Source organism: Lagenorhynchus albirostris, chromosome 9 (genome assembly GCF_949774975.1).
Source record: "Lagenorhynchus albirostris chromosome 9, mLagAlb1.1, whole genome shotgun sequence".
NCBI lineage: Eukaryota > Metazoa > Chordata > Mammalia > Artiodactyla > Delphinidae > Lagenorhynchus > Lagenorhynchus albirostris.
The window spans coordinates 84,569,663-84,592,515 of record NC_083103.1 but is presented as its reverse complement, the minus strand read 5'-3'; the positions used below and the strand labels follow the sequence as shown (position 1 = coordinate 84,592,515).

The window sequence follows — 22,853 nt, the reverse complement described above, 5'->3', positions numbered from 1 at the left end:
TCAAAACCATAATATCACTTCACACCTGTCAGAATGGTTATCATGATTATCATCAAAAAGAACACAAATAAAAAACAGTGGCAAGGATGCAGAGAAAAGGGATCCCTCATACACTGTTGGGGGGACTGTAAATTGGTGCAGCTAATGTGGAAAACACTATGGAGGTTTCTCAAAAATTAAAATTACCATATGACCCAGTAAAATTCTCCTGGGTATATATCCAAAAAAACCAAAACCACTAATTCAAAAAGGTACATGCACCCAATGTTCACAGCAGCATCAATTGCCAAGATACGGAAGCAACTTCAGTGTCCATCAAGAGATGAATGGATAAAGATTGGTGAGTGTATATACATATGTATATATATACACATACACACACACACAAAAGACTACTACTCAGCCATAAAAAAAGAAAGAAGTTCTGCCATTTGCAGCAACACGGATAGACTTGGAGGGCGTTATGCTAAGTGAAATAAGTCAGACAGAGAAAGACAAATACTGTATGATATCACTTACATGTGGAATCTAAAAAACACAACAAATTAGTGAATATAACAAAAAAGATGCAGACTCACAGATACAGAGAACAAACCAGTGGTTACCAGTGGGGGATGGGGGGTAACAAACTATGAGTGGGAGTTTATTGTAAGGATGTATTGTACAACACGGGGAATATAGACAATATTTTGCAATAACTGTAAATGGAGTATAACCTTTAAAAATTGCATAAATTTTAAAATTTCTTCTATGGAGAAAAAAAAAGAAACATTAAGCCATCAACTGATGAATGGGTAAACAAAATGTAATATATCCCTACAACTGAATATTACTCAGCGATAAAAAAGAATGAAATACTTATTCATGGTACGACATGGAAGAACCTTGAAAACATTATGCTTAGTGAAAGAAGCCAGACACAAAAGACCACACATCGTATGATTCAATTTATATGAAATGTCCAAAACAGGCAAATCCACAGAGGCAGAAAGTAGATTAGTGGCTGGTTGCTAGGAACTGGAAGCAGGGAATTGAGGCTGACTGCTAATAGGTACAAAGTTTGTTTTGGCAGTGATGGAAATGCTCTGGAATTAGTGGTGATGGTTGCACAACAGAGTGAAAATGCTAAAAACCACTGAATTACACCCTTTAAAATAATGAATTTTATGTCATGTGATTTCTAAATCAGGAAAAAAAACAAAGAAAGAAAACACATAGGGTTAGGATAATCTTATTGCTTGTAGACAGTTTTCTTAAGAATGGAAAAGTTCATCATCAGTTTTCCCTAAGTTTATATTTGCAAGACAGTTACCTCTTAAGTTAGAAGGACAATGCTAAATATTTATGGTGTTTAGAAAGGAATAGTTACATGTACCGAGTAATTTTACACGCTTTTTACAGGCCAATAAAAGGAGAATGAGAAATTTCAAAATGTGACAAGATCTACTATACCTGGTGACAAATATCTGCCATCAATTCAATCAAGTTTTCCTTGACAGCAATATTACGAGATCCGGAAGAATATTTCCCTCTGCTTCCTATATGACTTATTTCATTAACTAGCAGATCATATACATTGTATAAGATACTCTTCCACTTTCTTGATGCATAGGCACCTGTAATTTTAAAAAATAATTAATTAAATTAAAATATAATTTATACATACAATCCATTTGCACTGCCAACTCCCACAAAACTATTCAGCTGTTAAGGTGGAAACATTAGAAGACATCTGGTCCAGCCTATTTAGTACTAATGGCTCTTCTGACAATATCCTTACAAGCTCTACTTCATAATGATGTCCATTTCACACATTTCACACTCAGTTAACTGTATTTCTTATAAAATTCTTCCATATTCTCATCTATCTCTAACCAATTCAATCAAAATCTCAATCAAACTTTCTTTAATTTCTTCTCTCCCCCAAAGCAAATTAATACTGTCCCTCTTATACATAAGGACCAACTTCTCTGTATGTCTTTAAGAGAAAAACACTACCAGTTCCTTCAACGAGTGTACAAATAACATGTTATCCAGACTTATCATCATCCCAGTCATCTTTCCCTAGACACACTCCAGTCAACTTATGTCCCTCTTAAAATGATGACTCTACAAACTCTGGTAAGCATAATATTCCCAACCACGATCTAACAAGTATGGGGAACAATGGGACTGTTTCCTCCCACAAAACGAAGAACCTATTTAAAATCTATTAATGAATTTAATTAATCTATTAAAGAACCTAATAAAGTCTATTAATGTATACTAAAACTATATTCGTGTTTCTGACAGCCTCATCATCTGCCAATTTTCAATTGATCCTAAACATGCACTTAACTAAAACCCTGAACATGTCTCACCATCTCTTAATAAGCCTGATTTTCATTCTGGTGAGAGCTATGTGAAAGATGAAAAACTAAGGAAAGCCACCATTCTTTCACCTCCAGTGGTTTCATGGGCTACAAATACGTCTAACTATACATACTAGAAGAGCCCATGAAACATACACAGCTGCTTTTGATAAAAAGTGGCTACAAACAGTTTTCCTCTATTTTAGCTACTATTCAATTAATGTCCTTAATAAGGTCATTACACTAGCCATGATGAATTGGTCCAAAGGCTAGTACAAGCCAGATTCAAAACATAGTCTAAGCATGAGAGAACTCATTCAATTCTAGTTCCACCCAGTAAAGTTCCTGTCTACTGAATGGAGCTACATCATCCATGCAATACCCTTTTGGTGAAAGACAAACATAAATGAATGAAGGGAGGATAAGTCATTCATTTCTGGTTTCCCTAGCAAATATGTATTTATCTTCCTTGGGAACTGACTAATCTGGCTGGTTTAATCCACATTTATCTATTTTATTTTCTAATAAAAGCAATATGTAGATAAACAAGATCCTGTCTTCCCTAAATTCTTTTACTCCTACAGTCTGCGTCACACCTCTTAGCACCTAATTATTGCTGCATAATCAGCTCCTAGAGGGAATAGTGTCTCATATTTGTTTGTATTCCTCACAAAACGTAGCATTGTACTAAACAAATGGTAAGGCATGATATGATTTGCTACCTACCATAGCTTCAAATTAAAAAAAAAAAAGTGTGAAAAATATCCTCATGACTGACACTATTACCAAGCAAACCAATCCAGAGGAAGGTCATAACCTCCTATAATATACAGATTTCATACTTAACCCTCTATATTTCAATGAAGAAGCAAATTCAAAACAGCAAAAACTTTCTTTATACCTTTTTCTTGAGTTTTGGCTCCCTTTGGATGATGGATATAAATTTGTAGTTGAAATAACTCAATAATTACTTCTTTTAAGGAATCATTAAGTCTATGTTGAGTCCAGATATAAAGTAAGGTAGGAAGAATTTCATCTCCTAATTCACATACTCGAATTCGAAAGTTAACAGCCAAAGTCTTGAGGAAGATAATAAATGCTGCTAAGATATGATTTAGACCTGCAGAGCTCTTTTCTTGTCTGTAACAGAAAATAAACAGACTTAATATAACAGGGGAAAATGCAGAAACTGAAGACAGTAATGAAGTTGCATGCTGAAAGAAAAAAAGTTCTGATTTTCAAATAATAGTAGCCTTACTTTCAGAATTATTCAGAAAAATCACAGCAGCACTACTTAGCAACAACAAAAAATAGTTCCTATTCGGCATTGGGAGATCACTCTGTTAGCTCTCCCTGCTGCTGAAACACTGTCTAAAATTATATAAAACTAATTTGTAATACCTACCATTTATAAAATATTTCACATTATAAATTGGGTAATGCCACACAAATATAAGATACTGATATTTCCAAAATATATTCCTATTTCATTTTATTCTTAGCACATTACAACTATCTTCAAAATTCAGGAAAATAAAAATATTTAGAGGCCATATAGCTTTTCCTGTTATTAAAAAAGCAAGACAGATCTAGAACATCATTACAAGTTCTGCATATTGGATATTCAGGAAGTGCTGGACCTAACACTTTCCTTGGGAATCCACTAGTTCTACTATAATCGGCCAATGTTTTCAAGTTGGTAAAATTTAGTTACTCAATCTAAAACAGTCTTGCAAAAAGATCAAATGGATTTCCAATACAAAACAAAAACAGATTAGATTACCTTGCATGCTGAATAGCCTTAGAAAAAAAATCCAAAAATTTGGAATTTAATCCATCAGTCTGCGAACAGCATCCTTTGGTCACAGCTTCAATTATTCTAGCCACCAAAACTCTATTAATGTCTTGTGAAGGTTTAAGATACAGCTGGAAGTACACAGAGAACAATTCTTAAAAAAAAAAAAAAAATGTTAGTTATGTTTTTAAAAAGAAAACTATCGAAACATTTAAAGTAGATGTCAAAATTCAATTTAAATTTCAATAATCCCACAGACAAAAGATTAAAAATTATATTAATTTATACTTACTACAGTAAGAGCATTCCATCAATATTTATTTTTATAAATTAAACTGCCTTCAAGACAGGAACTACAGGCAGCAGAGTATGTGAACACCAGTTTAAGAGCCAGATCTCAGATAAGCTACTTAACTTCTCTATTCCTAAATTCCTTCAGCTAGGCCTAACAAAGCACTTGACAGTGTACTCTCCACAGTTTTGTTTTGTTTTGTCTTAGTGCTATTTGATTAATAATGTGTGTAAAGTGTGTCAAGAACTGTGAAAAATCTGAGACTTTACGCTATTTGTAACCCAACAAATTAGAATGCCAGTTTCACGGATGTTGGCAGAAGACATGAAATTCCTGATCAGAGAAAGAGGACAATTTATTTCTCACAGCAATGAGAGTAGCCAGAGTACCTTCATTTTTGCATAAATTCCTCAATCTCAAAAGCAATGTGAAGAGGGACAAGTGACACAGTTCAAATGATGAGCTACCATACAGGAGAGATATCCCAAGCAATGAGCTGCAAGCAAACCTTCCTTTGTTCTGGAGGAGGCCATCATCTCTGTCATCTCTATCTTCCAAGGCTCACTGTACATACTTTAAAAAACAGTCTGGAAAAGAATAGTCAGTGTCATGTCTTTGACATGACATGCAGAAACGTGAAATGCATTGAGAATTATCTCCCAACACAATGAAAAGCAAAGTTGCTAAGGCAAGATTTTCTTCCCATAAAGAGATAATTAGGAAGTCCTCAGTTAGCAAAGTGACTTAAGAATAATTTCAACTGTATATGTCAAATAATTCTGCAGAAATAGCTTAAAGTCAGAAATGTTAAATTCAAAAGAATAAGGACAATATAAAAACCTCAAACATCAAGTAGTAAGAAAAATGATTCCTATCATATCTGACTTTATAGAACTCTACACAAGTGCTTCCCAAAGTTTTTTCACTACATGCAATACCTAAATAATGGTAAAAACATGAATTAACACACACAAATTTGGAGACAGAAAAACAGGAGGCGTTATCTTTAGCATTTCCTTCTTATTACTTGGCAAGAGCAAAGTGCTGAAACAGGAAAAGCCAACAATGCAACTCTCTGTCTCTGATTAAATCTCAACTTTCAGGGCTTTTATTTTACTTGGGGAAATTATCCCAGTTCTCACAGAATCCAACATATTCCTCTAGTAAGTGGGTAAAAAAAAAAGCTAGTATAGGACATTCAACAAAAGAGTCCTACTTCTCCAAAAACGGCGGCAGTGCATGCCTCCAAATGAATTCCCTTTCTCCATGAATTCAACAACAAAAAAAGCTCAAAGAGCAGACAGCAAAACAGCATGATATTAAAAAGCAGTTTCTGCAGACTCACAGACATAAAGAACACACTTGTGGTTGTCAAAGTGGAGGGAGGTGTAGGGGAGGGAAGTATTGGGAGTTTGAGATTAGCAGATGCAAACTTTTATAGATAGGATGGATAAACAACAAGGTCCTACTGTATAGCACAGGGAACTATGTTCAATATCCTGTGATAAACCATAACGCAAAGAATATGAAAAAGAATGTATATATGTACGACCAAGTCACTTTGCTGTATAGCAGAAATTAACACAACATTGTAAATCAACTATTCTTCAATAAATTTTCTTTTAAAAGGAGTTTCTGGAGTTAAAATAAAATAAAACCCCAAAAGACATCATTAAATGTAGATTCCTTGGAATTTTACACATAGACAGCCATATCATCTACAAATGTGAAGTTTTATTTCTTCCTTTCCAATCTGTATGCCAATTATCCTTTTCTTGCCTAACTGCCCTAGCTAGGACCTCCAGTACAATGTTGAATAGGAGTGGTGACAGTGAATACCCTTGTCTTGTTCCCAATTTTTTAATGAAAAGTTTTAAATTACAGATTTGATTTCTTTACTCGTTACAGAAGTATACAGATTACCTATTTCATACTGGGTGAGTTTTGATAGTGTGTGGTTTTAAGGAATTGTTGCATTTATTTTCAGTCATCAAATTTATGTGTGTAGAGTTGTTTATAGCATTCCCTTACTATTCTTTCAGTATCTGTGGAATCTGCAATTATATCCCATTTAATTCCTAATATCAATAATTTGTGTCTTTCTTTACCTTACTCACTCTTGCTAGAGGGTCTAGATTTTGATGTTTTCAAAGAATCAGCTTTTGTTTCAATAATTTTCCTTTACTGTTTTGTTTTCATCGATTTCTGTTCTTATCTTCTGCTTGAAGTCTTTGGATTTGTTTGTTTTTCTAGTTTCTTGAGATGGAGGCTAAGATTATTAATTTGATATCTTTCCTCTTTTCTAATGTAGGCATTTAATGCTATAAATTACCCTCTCAACATAACTTTAGCTACATTCCACAAATTTTGATATGTTGTAATTTTCATTTTCATTCAGTTTTAAACATGCCTTGAGAATTTTCTTTCCACCCATGAATTATTTAGAAGCGTGTCATTTATTTTCACAAAAGTACTATGAAGGAAAGAGTACCACAGTAGAAAATAAAAAGAGAGGAAGAAATTAGGAAAAACAATCAGAAAATGGCCGTGACATTTAAACTGAGACTTGAAGGACAAGAAAAAACAGGCCATACAAAGGGTAGTCTCTGAAAAAAGAACAAATGCCACAGGTAAGAAAGAGCTTATACCTTCTAAACAGGAGTGTGTGAGATGATCCATAGCTATGTCAGAAGAAAATATTAGCGCTCCTATTTTTTAATTAAAACTAATTACAAAAATTATGCTTTACTGATTTTTAATATAGAAATCGACAATGGCCACTCTGGAAGACAGTTTGGCAGTTTCTTAAAAAACTAAACATACTTTTACCATATGATCCAGCAATCACGCTCCTCAGCATTTACCCAAATGAGTTGAAAACTTATCTGTACACAGATGTTTATAGCATTTTCATTCATAATCTCCAAAACTTGCAAGCAATCAACATGTCTTTCAGTAAGTGAATGGATAATTAAACTGTGGTAAATCCAGACAGTGAAATATTATTCAGTGCTAAAAAGAAATGAGCTATCGAGCCATGAAAAGACATGGAAGAACTTTAAATGCAAATTACTAAATGAAAGAAGCCCCTCTGAAAATACTATATACTGTATGATTCCAACTATATGACATTTTGGAAAAGGCAAAACTATAGAGACAGTTAAAAAGATCAGTGGTTGCTAGGGATCAAGGTGGAGAGAGGAATAAATAGGCAGAGCACAGAGGATTTTCAGGGCAGTGAAACTATTCTCTATGATACAATAATGGTGGACACATATCATTATACATTTCTCAAAAGCTACAGAATGTACAACACCAAGAGTGACAGTGTAAACTATGGACTTTGAATGATATGAGGTGTCAGCGTAGGTTCACTGACGGAAACAAATGTACCGCTTTGGTGCTGGATGTTGCTGTGTACGTGTGAGGTCAGGGGATATATGGGAACTCTGTACTTTCTGCCCAATTCTGCTGTGAATCTAAAACTGCTCTAAAAAAATAAAGTCTATTAAAAAAAAGTTTGAAAATCACTGGGTTAGAGAATCTGAATAAAGGCCACTGTAGCAAGAGCATAGAAATTAGAAGGATGGGGTGGGCTTTAAGGTCAGAGAGATAGGCAGAAGCAAAACTACGTAGCACTTCCAAGACCTGAAGGGAAGTCCATATTTTATATTAGTTATACAAGAAAGCAACTGAAGGTTTTTAACTTTTCTTCCTTTCTACCTAATTAGAAAAACTGTTTTCTTCCTTAGGACAATCTTAGGGCTCTTGCTTTGGAATCCCTTCTTCTCAGAAAACATACATGAGCAATTTTCCTGTGTATTCAACTACTCTCTCTTCACTGAATCCTTCTGATTACATGTACATATACTTCAATCACTCTCTTCTTTAATCGGACCCCCCTTTCCCTTCCCCTTGTAACCAAAACTTTTGAAAATGTTGTATTTGTTAATCCATTTTCTCACTTGTCACTCATGCTTTCACACCAGTTTGTTATACAACTGAACACCATCAACCAACTGACTCTAACTGCCATGTATAGAATAATTCATCCAACAATAGCAGATACACATTCTTTTCAAATGCATATGGAACACTCACCAAGTTAGACCTTATCCTTGATCATAAAAGAAATCATAACAGTTATAAATAATTTTGGTTATAAAAAGCATGGTCTCTGACCATAACATTAAACCACAAAAGGAAAACAAAACAGGAGAATTACCCCAAATGAATGGGAATTAAACAACATACTTCCAAATAATCCAGGGTCAAAGGGAAACCCTCAAAAAAACCTAGAACGTATTTTGAACTGAAGAAAAAGAAAAAACAACATTGTCAACATTTGTGAGATGTGACTAAAGTAGTGTTTAGAGAAAAACTTATTACATTAAATGCACATATTTGGAAAGAAGCTCTCAAATCAATGATCTAAGCTTAAGAAACCAGAGAAGAAATGAAATCCAAAACAATCAGAAGTAAGGAACTAATAATTATAAGATCAGACTCAGTAATGAAAGAGGCAATACCACTACAGAGCCTAAGCACATTAAAAGGATAATGAGACAATAATGTTCAAGAACAACTTTACACTCATACGTTCAACAACTTATATGAAATGAACAAATTCTTAAAGAAACAAATTCCAAAGGTCACTGAAAATATGTAACCTAAATAATCCTGCATCTATTAAAGAAATTGAATTCATAATTAAAAACCTTACAACCACCACCACCTCCAAATTCAATCCAGTAACATACAAAATGGATAATACATCATGCCCTAATCGGGTATATCCCAGAAACACAAGGTTGACTCAACCTGTGAAAAACTGATCAACATAATTCACCATACCAATAAACTAAAGACAAAAAAACCCATGATTGGGCTTCCCTGGTGGCGCAGTGGTTGAGAGTCCGCCTGCCGATGCAGGCGACACGGGTTCGTGTCCCGGTCCGGGAAGATCCCACATGCCGCGGAGCGGCTAGGCCCGTGAGCCATGGCCGCTGAGCCTGCGCATCCGGAGCCTGTGCTCCGCAACGGGAGAGGCCACAGCAGTGAGAGGCCCGTGTACCACAAAAAAAAAAAAAAAAAAAAAAAAACCAAAAAAAAAACATGATTATCTCAATATATACAGAAAAAAATTCAATTCATATCCATTCAATATCCATTCATGATAAAAAACCATGAGCAACCAGAATAGAAGGGAATGTCCTCAACCTGTATTAACAGCTAATATGCTGAACTTCCCTGGTGGCACAGCATATAAGAATCCACCTGCCAATGCAGGGGTCATGGGTTCGAGCCCTGGTCCGGGAAGATCCCACATGCCATGGAGCAACTAAGCCCGTGTGCCGTAACTACTGAGCCTGTGCTCTAGAGCCCGTGAGCCACAACTACTGAGCCCACAAGCCACAATTACTGAAGCCCATTCGCCTGCAGCCCGTGCTCCACAACAAGAGAAGCCACCACAATGAGAAACCCGCACACTGGAGCAAAGAGTAACCCCTGCTCGCTGCAACTAGAGAAAGCCCACGTGCAGCAATGAAGACCCAACGCAGCCCAAAATTAATTAATTAATTATTTAAAAATAGCTAATATGCTAATGATCAAACACTGAATATTTCCCCCTAAAACCAGGAACAGGACAAGGAAGGATGTCTCTTCTCACTACTCCTAATCAAAATCATATTGGAGGAAAAACTATAAATCTCTTAGAAGAAAACACAGGGGGAAAGTTTCATAACATTGGATTGGCAATGATTTGTTGGAAATGACCCCAAAAGCACAGGCAACAACAAAAAAAAATAGATAGACTGTATTCATCAAAGCAAAACCTTTTGTGCATCAAAGGACACTATCATCAGAGGTAAAGGCATCCCATGGAATGGGAGAAAATATTTCCAAATCATGTATCTGATAAGGAATTAATATAGAATACATAAAGAACTCCTACAATCCAACAAAAAACAAACAACCCGATTAAAAACTGGGCAAAAGATTTGAATAGACTTTTGTCCAAAGATGATATACAAATGGACAATAAGCACATGAAAAGTTCAACATCACCAGTCATTAAGGAAATGCAAATCAAAATCACAATGAGACACCACTTCATACACATTTACATTAGGATGGCTATTATCAAAAAAAGAGAGAAAGAAAAAGAAGTGTTGAGGAGTTAGCGACAGGAAGGGCAGGGGGCCTGTGCTTAGTTCTGGGGGAGGAGGTGGCCAGTTTAGGGTCTCAGGGGACAGGTGGGGTAGATGGCAGAGTTAGATGGGACTGGGGGGGTGGGGGTGCCAGGAGAAGGAAGGTTGAAGGAGAGACTAGATGTTGGGGGAACTGTGCTGGGAAGAGCTGCGTCAGAAGTGCCCACAGTAACCCAGGGGGAGGACAACACCCAGGCCTGGCTGTCGCAGCTGCTTGCTGGAGAAGGGGAGCCTGACCTCTAGGAGGGCGCCGCTCCTATACAGAGGGTTGTGAACCTGCCTGGGGATGAGGCCTGGTGTTGTGGAAACTGAAATTAGCTTCGCGGGGCTGACAGTTCTGGCCCAGGGCGGTGGCAGTGCACCCCTTTAGACTTTTCCTCTAGGTTCCATGCTTACCTCTTCTGTGACCTCACTCTGCCCCTCCTCCTCCCTCTTAACTCTCTCGAGGTTACCCCTTCACTTAAAACATTGCTTCTGGTAATCTGTGTTCATCATGGCAAGCTGATGGCAGCAGGAGAAATGGAGCCCCTGTCCAGTGTGAGTCGTAGCAGTGCAGGAGGGGAGACCCTGGAGGAGGAGAGAGCCCGCCTAAATTGATGTCTACAGATTGAATTTCCAAAGGCTTAGGAGGAGGAGTTCCCCATTGTCCTGTTTCCAGGCCTTGCTCAGGAAGCCCTGTATTCATTCAGGAGACCATCCTTTAACGTTTTCAGATGAGCTTATGAGGGGGCAATCTTTAAAAGTCCAAAGCAGATGCATCCGGGGCCTTCAGCAGATGCGTTGCTTTGAGTGTGTAATCCGGGAGCAGCGATCTCTGGGCACGTGAATGCCACCAGGCACCTGTCCTGTTCTGGGGTGGAGGTTTTCAGATGCTGCATCTTCTAAATTCAGCCTTCTGTTGTACTAGTTTTGTGCTACAAACCTTGCTCCCAGAGGACTTGTAAGCTGTAGAACATTTTAACACGATGCCACAACACAGAGTGCTGCCTTGTAGATGGAGCTTGCAGATGCATCCCAGTGACCCTCTCATCTACCCGCCCGCCTTCCTGTGCATTGGTCGGAGGAATTCTTAGTGTGATGATATAATCTGTGTGTTGGGAAAGTGTTCAAGATGGAAATGCCTTAGGCAAATACTTAAATGAGCCAACTGGCAAATTGAGGGGGGTCATTGTACTGTGCTGGAGGTACGAGTTGGTCATGCCCCAATTATGATAGAAATGGCAGGTCTAGTTTGGGCATTCTTACTAAGAAGGGAGTGGTCAGGGTACCGATAGTGATCTTTGATTCATCTTGCTCTATGTGTTTTTTAACTTCGATTTTACTTGATCAGATTTCAGAGTAATTTTAGTGTTCAAATGGGAGGACCCTGAGGTGAGGGGTGGTGGGGAGGGAAAAGCCTACCACAGGTGCTGGGAGGGGTGGGCGTGAAGAAAGGGAGAAGGGGGGAGGGTTGTGGTTAGGTGTGGGTTGTAGAGGGTGGGAGTGGTAGGGAATGTGGGTTGAAGGGAATTCTCTGAAAAGATCAGTAGGCAGAGCTCTGGGGAATTATATAGAGCTCATGGGCCAAGAAAATACTGGTTAATAGTAAATTGTTAATGCTAGTTAAATTATCGCTTGGAAGCAAAAAAAAAAGTCACTTGGAAACTTTCTAAAATGCTTAGAACTCTGCTAAGTGCAGGGGAAAAAGCAAAATTGCTTTGCTGCAAGATGGGGAGGACTGAAAAGGTAACTAAGACCTGGTTATTGGTGGCTTGAAAGATTGGTGTCAGAAATTTGCATCAGCAGGTTAACATCCTTCACTGCTTTCAAGCTCCTTACGTGGTTTATCTGAAGATGTGTGGTATTTGGGAGAGGTCTTCGAAAAGACTTTAAATACCCATATTGTGGGCTTTTAAAGTAAGCTTGAGATTTTGGAGTGCACTTAAGATGGTGAGATGTACTCTTCTGGGTTTTCACTGAGGTTTTGCAGTTGAAAACTTGAGCAAAGTGAAAATGCAATGACTTCTAAAGGAATTTTGTGTTACTTCCTGCCTTAAAAGCACATCTCTTCTTTGTGATAAGTATTAGAAACAGCAAGAGTTTTTACTTTTCGTCGTCATTGTAATAAGGAGAACCTAATGACTTTTTGTGATCACTGTAAAATTACTGTAATATTTGGTAGCAAACAATCCATGTAGGCTTGCTAAGGTTACAGTTAGTAATCCACTGTATCTTTAGTTTTGAATGTTTGTGTTTTTTAAGTGATAACCGTATTAGAGAGGAAGCTATCAGCCAAAATCAGTTTGGGAAATAAGCAAAACTGGGGATGGGGAGGTGCTTTATTACTAGATTATGGTGTGCTTGTGAAAATTCAGGGAAAGATCTGAATTCTTTGTGATAAAGTAATACCAGTGGCTTTAAAAAAAAAAAAGCGTTGGTGAAGGTGTGGAGAAATTGGAACACTTGTGCATTGCTGATGAAAATGTAAAATGGTGTAGCCCTTGTGGAAAACAGTATGGTGGGTACTCAAAAAATTAAACACAGAATTACCGTATGATGCAGTAATTCCACTTCTGAATATATACCCAATTGAAAGCAAGGACTCAAAGAGCTATGTGTATACCATGTTCATAGTAGAGTTATTCACAATATCCAAATGTAGAAACAATCCAAGGGTCCAATGACAGATGAATGGATAAACAAAATGTAGTATACACATACAATGGAATATTATTCAGACTTAAAAAGGAAGAAAACTCTGACATATACTACAACATGGATGAACCTTATACATTATGCTAAGTGAAATAAGCCATTCAGAAAAGGACAAACACTGTACAATTTCACTTACAGGAGGTACTAGGGTAGTCAAATTCAGAGACAGAAAGTAGAATGGCTGCCAAGAGCTGGAGGTGGGGAGCAGGGGAAGTTCCCGTTTAATGGGTACAGAGTTTCAGTTTGGAAGATGAAAAAAGTTCTGGAAATGAGTTGTGATGGTTGCATAACAATGTGAATATACTTAATGCCACTGAATTGTATATGCAAAAATGGTTAAAATGGTAAATTTTATGTTATGTACATCTTACCATTAAAAAAAAATCATACTGAGGTCCTAGTCAATATAAGGTAGAACAAAGAAATAAGGCCACATGGCTCAGAAATGAAGGAACAAAAAACTCTCTACTTGCAGATGACACAACTGTCTAAATAGAAAATTCCCCAGAATGAACAAAAGAGCTCCTAGATCTAATAAGCAATTTTAGCAAGGTCCCAGATCAATATGGTATACAAAAGTCAACAGTACTTCTGAACAACATGGAAGAGAAAATGTTCTAAAGAGACAGTAAAATTTACAAACTACTGCAGTATAAATCTAACAAAAATATACAAATTCTATATGCTGATAAATCAAAAAAGACGTAAATAAATGGAGAGATATACCATGTTCATGGACTGGAAGAGTCTATGTTAAGATGTCTATTGCTCCTTAGTTCAACAGGTCCAACGTGATACCAATAAAATCCCAGCAGGATTTTTTGTAGAAATCAACAAGCTGATTCCAAAATTTATATGGAAATGTTGGTTTAGAAGACTAAGGCCATCTTCTCATCTCACTCTAAACTCTCTCCCTAGACAATCTAATCCATAACCATGGCTTCAATCACCACCTCTACCAAATATATTTTGAATGTAAACTTCACTTCTTGAGCAGGCTTCATTAGAGAAGTAAATTTCAGAGACGGTAACTAACTAAAAAAAAAATTCAACAAAAAGACTGACTATCAGAAGTGAAAGTAGTTTGCTTAAAAATAGAGAATTTCAGAGAACATGCCAGATGATGGAATCAGAGTAAAGAGACTAGAGGAACGACTGCCTTTGTTTCAGAGATCCATAGTTACAAGTAATAATCTAAAATGTACAAATATTCTAAATATTTAGGCTGAACCATTTTGGTGACAGACGTGTCGGTGTACCCTAGATATCACTGGCCTATTCTCTAAAGGCTGCCACTAGGCTTACTGAGGGCTCTGTTTGGAACAAAGCCTCCTTTGTGTTCAGAGCAACAGCAAAGGCCCCAGATAAGAAATTAAGCAATAGCTAAGAAGGCCTTTATTCATGTGGGAACGGTGGAATACAATGTAGACCACTGATTAGGTCATGGGTTTATGGTCCACAAACATCTTATTTTGAAATGATAAACTGATGGTAAAAAATATAGATAAATGTCTTTTAAGTTAGCACAATTTATCTTGAATACTTCTCAATGAAAAATACTGAGTTTCTAAATTTTCAGAGGTGGCTGTATTAGAAGACTTTGACATCTGGCTTAAAGTCACCTCATTAAAGCCAAATACCATTTTCACCCATTAAGCCACCCAGAGCCAGAAATACTCCACTTTTGAAATCAATAAACTCAAAAATGTCAGCCTCTGACCAAACTTCCTTTGTGGTCTCTTAGTACCTCTCACCTACAAACTGTCAACAATACCTCCATGGTACCCCACTCTACTTATCTTGTAAGTCACTGGGTCCTACATATTCTATTCTAATATTTCATTTCAATTACCTTACCAGTGACCTGCAAACTGCCTAGTCCTAATGGATACTTCCACATCTTATTATTTCTACAACACTTTAAATGTCACACCCCTTCCAACTTGAAATTCTCTTGCTTTCCCTTTTATGACATCTCTCTTGGTTTTCTTCTTTCTACTTTAATCATTGTTGCATTTAGGTGTCACTGATCTGTGAACTCACTGCATTATAACTTTTGGTTTACTTGGTTTTTTCTGTCATTGGACTGTCAAGTCTTTGAGGACAGGTATGGCATCTTTCAATTCTGTAATTTTAGTTCTGATAGCAGGCACCAAATACATTATTAGTGACAATTTAAGAAGTACATAATACATGAAAAGTGTCAGATTCTATAATCATTTAATTTCACTAAGGTACTGTTAAACTGTGAGGTCATTTGGGGGATATAAATAGACTCTGAATGCTCTTTTGGTGAAATTTCATTTCACAAGGAAAAATTCACAAATAACAAACTTCAAAACATACCTGTCCACTGTTGCTGAGATATTTCACACCAGTACTTTCTCACTGAAAGAATGTCCTTCAGCAATATGTTGCTACAATCAGCTCCATAAATGGCACCATTAGATGAATCTTTCACTGTCTCCATGATATAATTCAAGAGTTCTTGACATTTTAGCCTGGGTGCTCCTATTTAAAAATAAAACAAACAAACAAAAACATATAAATCTTAAGAAAAGTAAGTTAAGGATGCTTGGAATGGCAATTGTATAAATAATTCCATTTGGGAACTTACTATTAACTAACCTCCTTCTCATAAAACACGGATTAGCAAACTATGGCCCAGGGGCAAAATTCAGCCAACCACCTGTTTTTGGAAATAAAGTTTTTTGGACCATAAACATGTCTATTCATTTACATATTGTATATGGCTACTTTCATGCTAAAATGGCAAAGTTGAGTTGTTGAGACAGAGACTACATAGCCTGCAAAGTCAAAAACATTTACTATCTGGTCACTTTACAAAAAAAATTTGCCAATCTTATAGGATTATATAGCAAAAACAGTCATTCATTCTACCTTAATAATTCACAATTTCTGACATTAGACCTTGAGTGACCCAAAGTTTCCTGGTATTTTTTATAAAAACCTGATTAGAATAAGATTATAAAGAGAATACTATTTCCTTTGAAAAGCAAAATTACTTCCAAGTCCTATAATAGCATTTATTATATATACATATGTAAGGCTATAATTTTTAGTTTTATTTAATTATTAGAGGTCCTGAAAATTCAGAATTAATGGATATATATATTTTTTAATGGAACTCTTTTTCTTTTAATTTATTTATTTCTGGCTGCATTGGGTCTTTGCTGTGCACAGGCTTTCTCTAGTTGAGGCAAGCAGGGGCTACTCTTCGTTGCGGTACACGGGCTTCTCACTGCGGTGGCTTCTCCTGTTGCAGAGCAACGGGCTCTATGCTCGCGCACTTCATTAGTTGTGGCACGCAGACTCAGTAGCTGTGGCTTGCGGGCTCTAGAGCACAGGCTCAGTATTTGTGGCACACGGGTGTAGTTGCTCCGCGGCATGTGGGATCTTTCCAGACCAGGGCTCAAACCCGTGTCCCCTGCATTGGCAGGCGGATTCTTAACCATTGTGCTACTAACAATCTATATCATTCACTAACAATCTATATCCTTCTACTTAATAATGTTTACCAACATTGGGCTTTTCTGATTCTTAAACTAAACCTGGCATCACAAAGCCACTTTCTTATCTGTGAAAAATAAACAAAGTTTGAGTCCAAGTCCCTAAACAAACATTTCCGCCACTAGCTTTTCAGCATTGTATGAAAACCATTTCCTTACATAAGCCTACTAGGATTCTGCATTTTGGTTCAAAAATTTGGCTTTTCAAAACTGTATAAGTTCAAAATGGGAGATATGTGGCTCATCAGGAGCAAAAAAGAACTTGGGTTTTTTTTTAATCAACAGTAAGCATGCTATTAGTTAAAGAGTGTGGTTCTGACTGCCAAGAAAGCTAATGTGATCTTGGAATGAATCAGTAGAAGTATAGAATAAAAGATATGGAAGTCCTGCTCCACTCCATACAAATAAGAATATGCCTATAAGATTGAGTCCCACACTTTAAGAGACAGGGAATTAAACTGAAGAATATTCAGAAGTGACACAAAAACTAGCTCGTATGAGCAACAGGAAGTAGGTCTGTTTAGCTTAGAGAAGAGGACTCAGGGGAAATATCATGGGTAACTTCAAATATCTCAAAGGATATTTGAAAAAAGGATATTGAAAAAACTGAGTTAGTATTTTTCTGTATTATCTCAGCAAACAGAAGCAGTAACAAAAGGAGACAGGTTTTCACTACTATGAAAACTACTAAAACAGAAAAGAAAGCCTCAAAAGGCATGTTTTATCATTAAGGCTACCTAAGTGCCAGGGACATATAGATGGGATCCAAGAAAAATGGGTAGATGAAATAATATTTTTTAATCCTTCTAAACCCTGAGATTCTATCATTCCATGCTTGTATAAATTCCTCCAAATATTTGAACCTATAGTATTAAAAATCAGTATATGTACTAGAAATTAAGAGTTAGCACTGAACTTTTATCTCACCATATTCAGACCAAACTCATGTAACAATAATCTATTAAGCCAAGTAACAGCACTTACTTTTATTTGCACATTTGATGAAGTATTTGACTAAGCTACTGATTTCTTGCATCTTTTTCTGCCTGGTGGCTTGTGTTGAGGTTGATACATTTGGTTTTGCTGTTCTCAGACATTCCGTTTCTTTCTGAATATATTTCTGTAAAACTCTTCAAGAAAGTGCAATGTAATTTCAGAAACTCATTAAATACTTAAATTATTATAATAGTTTCAAAAAGTCCTTCATGCCATCATAAAGAGCATTGTTTAAACCACATTGCTTCAATCAATGTACCAGCTAAACAAAACAATTACATTTCTTTTTTAAGGCCTAAGCCCTCAACACCAATTTAAAGTCTGGCCTGCAAAGCTCTTAATCTGTAACCTCCAGGATTTTCTATTGCTTTCTTGCCTGCTTTCTCATTTTATCACTAAAAGCTTGCAATGCTATTAGGGGCTCTCAATTCTTTCTCAACTCTGTTACTCTGTACATGACCTATCTCTTTCCTAGGCAGTTGGTAATGTCTCTAGCCTTTAAATGAAGCCTGCCTATAAGATATTCATGATCAGCTGGGTACGTCAGGTGCATATTTGGCCTACATGATCAGCTTATGCAAAACAGTATTCATCTTTAGATAACTATATTTGTGGTATTTGAAATAAAGTAAGTAACCAGAGGAAAAGAAGTATATATTTTTCATGTTATCTACAATGATATTTGCAATAGTCTATCTAGTACCAAATAAGAGCTAAAAAATAAAATAGATTATCTGTTCTAAACGTTCAAGAACAATACTCATATTTCCCCTTGACTGAAAATGTTCTTTCAAGTTTATCAGTATTCTATATTAATTTAAAATATTTTATTCATCTTTCCTAAGTCTTACAATCTATTTCTAGTTATAAATGGACTTCATAATTGAAAATTATGTCTTAATGTAAAAAGCATCAATTCTGTTTGCCACTCCAGTTCAGCAATGAATTGTGTCTTTCCAATGCCAGAGTTTTGTGTTTGTTAACTGCATTCATATAGAGTTTTTCTAAAATTCCTTTTTACTTTTTTATTATAGTTTAACATATGGCAGTTACTTAGAGAAATATTTAAATATGTCAAAGTAACAATAAAGGACTTGATATAACTTAATTTTATGCTCTAATTTGAAATAAAGTCTTATGAATGAACTGGTATGAATGAAATTCTCTCTAATCTTGAGTGAAATATGTCTAAGACATTTTATTGAACAAATGATTCAAAAATTTTAACTTTTTCTATATGAACATCCTTTAAAAATTATATTTCAGATAAATATTGAGCGCCAATTTCCTATGCAAGGCACAAGGGTACAAAGGGAGCAAAGATAAATTAGACCTACATACACAAAAAGAATCACAAGAGAAATAAAAATGAAAAAGAAAAATAAAGACAGTAAAAAAATAATGGAATACCTAAAAACAGCATCCCAATTCAAATATTTCCCTTGTTTGGAATCTGAATGCTGATCTAAATGTTGAACGGTTTCAGGATCCTGAATCAGGCGCTTAAATTTCTCAACCTCTTTCTGAAAATGAAAAAAGAACAAAATGAGTTACCAATCACACATCTGTTTCAAGGAAAGATTAAATTTAAGTAATTTACTACCCTTCGTTCTGTAGCTCTATCATGTTCTAGTTGACGGCAGCAAATAAGCAGATCATTAAGTGCTAGACTCATGATTCAGAATTTCAGAAAACACATCATCTGTAAAAAAAAAATATACATATGTAAAATTATTTCAGACTGTGGTATTAATATATAGTTAGATCTAACTGTATAGCTAGAGGCATACTATAATGCACAATGATTTTTCTTAATACTTCCATATTTAAATGAGATTTTCTTAGAATATATCAAAACAAAGCCTTAACATGCAAATGTGCGTTGAATGTGTAGCAGGATAAAAATAAGTAAGGTATAATTTACTTTATTTTTCTGAGACCTCTTCTAGAAGAGGATCTCTTAGAGAGACCTTTTCTTCTTCTAAGAAACATGACATTTAAATTGAAATATAAAAGATGAAAAAAAGGCAGCCAGGCAAAGAGTAAGGAAAATAGCACTTAAGGATTTAACACTGTCTGAACGATTTAAAAGGACGCTTTCTTTTTTTTTCTTTTTTTAAATTTCATTTATTTATTTATTTTTGGCTGTGCTGGGTCTTTTCTGTGCGTGGGCTTTCTAGTTGTGGCGAGCGGGGGCCACTCTTCATCGCGGTGCGCGGGCCTCTCACTGTCGCGGCCTCGCTTGTTGCGGAGCACAAGCTCCAGATGCGCAGGCTCAGTAGTTGTGGCTCACGGGCCTAGTCGCTCCGCGGCATGTGGGATCTTCCCAGACCAGGGCTCGAACCCGTGTCCCCTGCATTGGCAGGCAGACTCTCAACCACTGCGCCACCAGGGAAGCCCAAAAGGACCCTTTCTTATACGTAGTGACTTGCCACTTTCCTGAGCCAAAAGCTTAAATTGCTTATGCTTTGGAATGGATATGTAAGAGGTTATCAGAGCTAGTAAGCCTTGCCTAGCACTTACATCTCAACTGGCTTTATGGTTCTCATTTAATACATAAAAGTAGGAGAAAAATGATATTATTGTTATAAAAGGAAACGAAGGAAATTATATGCTATAGTGATATACCTTGCAAATGTCAAAGGTCAACTATATTTTATATATCTTAATGCCATTGCAGTAGACCTCCTCCTTTTAGATTTTCTGATATATTCAAACCTTCCTTTGATAAACTTAAAAAAAAATCTTTCAAGAAAAGCATTGTTTTAGTATTTCTGAGCCTTTTTACAAAGAAGCTTCACTTTTGTTACTATGTTTATAAACAAGGAAAAAATGTACGTCTGTCTATTATATCTACACTACATATATATCTCAAGAGGAAAAAAAGGTGGGCAAAGTCCTTTCCCCATCCATCCACATAAATTCTACTCAATCTTTCAAGATCAAGTATATTACTCTGCCCCTGCTTAATCTCACAGAATCTTAAAATTGGAACGAACTGAGAGACCATGTCCAATCTTCCTACAAAGGAAGAAATCTCTCCAACAAAATTATTGACCTCTCTTTAAACACTCTCACTTAGAACAAACTTCCTAGTAAGACTACCTATTTTATTGGCAGATAGCTCTAATTCTCTTCTCCATTTATATCCATAAGTCGTTCTGATTCTTTTACCCCTATAACAACCTCCTTTTCTGTGCTGTAGAATACAGGTCATTATTTATTTGATTGCCTTTTTCATTTGATTGTATACCTCTTGAAGACAAGGACTGTCGTTTTTACTTTTCCATTCCTTATAGTTGTATCTAGAACTCCTCTCCCTTCTTGCTCAATCTTAGTTTAAAGGCTTCCTGAGTCAATAAGGAAAATAAAATTGGGATTCTAACCAATGAAAACACCTTAGCAATATCCAAAGAACCGTAAAGGCAGGCACCTATATTCTTCTTTTTTTTTTTTTAGCGGTATGCAGGCCTCTCACTGTTGTGGCCTCTCCCGTTGCGGAGCACAGGCTCCAGACGCACAAGCTCAGCGGCCATGGCTCACGAGACCAGCCGCTTCGCAGCACGTGGGATCTTCCCGGACCGGGGCACGAACCCATGTCCCCTGCATCGGCAGGCGGACTCTCAACCACTGCGCCACCAGTGAAGCCCAGGCACCTATATTCTTAATGTTATTTGTAGTGTGAAAAAAAATGCATGTTTACTGAACATGTGACACTTCCAAGAAGTGACAGCCCTAAACTTTTTTTTTAAGCTGTGGCTTTTCTGAACTTGCTTTTCCCCTTATCCAATTCTCAGAGATTGATTACTTTCAAGAAAACAAAACAGTTCAGTATTATCTACATAAACAGGAAATGTTCATTCACTGCGACAAGCAACAATATTTACTGGGCAACTACTATGTGTGAGGTGCTATGTTAGGGGTAGTTAAGACACATAATGAACTAAATAGACACAAATCCTACCCTCATGGAGTCATGACTAGTGGGGAAGAATGACAATAAACAAGTACACTGATAAATCAATGCATAATTCCAAATTGTGATATATGACTCAAAGGGAGCAAATATACATTAGCAATGGAATGGATCATTTTTTATAAACTATCAAGGAAAATGTATCAGAGGAAGTTAAAATAAAGCCAAGATCTGAATGAACTGGTGCCAATCACAGAAAGAGTTAAAGGACCAACATCTTAGAGAAGGAAACTAGCACAGCCAAAGGGTCCCAAGATGAAAAAATGCAAAGTATGTTGGAGGAACTGAAAGATGGCCAAAGGAACTAGAGAGTAGACAGGCAGAGTAAGAGTGTCACCAGATAAAGCTGAATTCAATTAATACATTAATCCACAACAATTAAGGTTCTACTCCCAACCATGCAACTGGCATGGTACATGTTTCCTAGGTAACAGCTTCTGAACTGGAAAATCCGTTGTTCCTTTTCGGATCTCAACCAAGTTGGTCCCTTTGCAGAATTTGACAATGATGCTTATATACCAGCTTCCTAGATCTAATTCTACCTGTAGCATACCATTCTTTTCTAACGGTAAGAGTGTGGAGTCTGTGGTCAGATTGTACTAGTTCATAACCTGGTCCTGCCACTTACAAGCTGTATAACCTTGGGCATGTTAGCTAATCTCTCTAAACCTCTGTCTTCTCAATGATAAAATGAAAAACAATACTAGAACTGAACTAGATCTTCAAAGAGTTATTTATTGTAAGGATTCGTGTCCATGTTTAACACTGCCTGGGACATAGAAGTTGCTCAATAAATGTTAGCAGTTATCATTATTCCCTTTCTGTTTCACAAGTCTCTTTTGATGGTTCTTTTTCCACCCACACCTGAAAGAACATCCTTGTCTCCTTACTTCTCACTGTATGTTCTCACAGTAGGATCTCATCCATTCCTATGACTTCAACACGTGAAAAATGCCCACATCTATTTCATTCAGTGCAGGACCTCACTCTTGAGCTTCAGGAACCTT

The 22,853-nt window shown here is 36.5% G+C and overlaps 1 protein-coding gene across 1 annotated transcript in view; it reads right to left on the bottom strand.

The window, feature by feature from the left end:
• ATM (ATM serine/threonine kinase) overlaps positions 1-22,853 on the bottom strand; it is a 154,116-nt gene that overhangs the window by 130,827 nt on the left and 436 nt on the right. Inside the window, exons 2-8 of the mRNA XM_060160330.1 lie at positions 19,474-19,572; positions 19,281-19,393; positions 17,859-18,004; positions 15,691-15,855; positions 4,135-4,300; positions 3,253-3,491; positions 1,453-1,616 (exon numbers count right to left, since the gene is read on the bottom strand). Coding sequence (XP_060016313.1) covers positions 1,453-1,616; positions 3,253-3,491; positions 4,135-4,300; positions 15,691-15,855; positions 17,859-18,004; positions 19,281-19,393; positions 19,474-19,545 — 1,065 coding nt within the window. The 5' untranslated portion in view covers positions 19,546-19,572. The remainder of the gene's footprint in view (positions 1-1,452; positions 1,617-3,252; positions 3,492-4,134; positions 4,301-15,690; positions 15,856-17,858; positions 18,005-19,280; positions 19,394-19,473; positions 19,573-22,853) is intronic.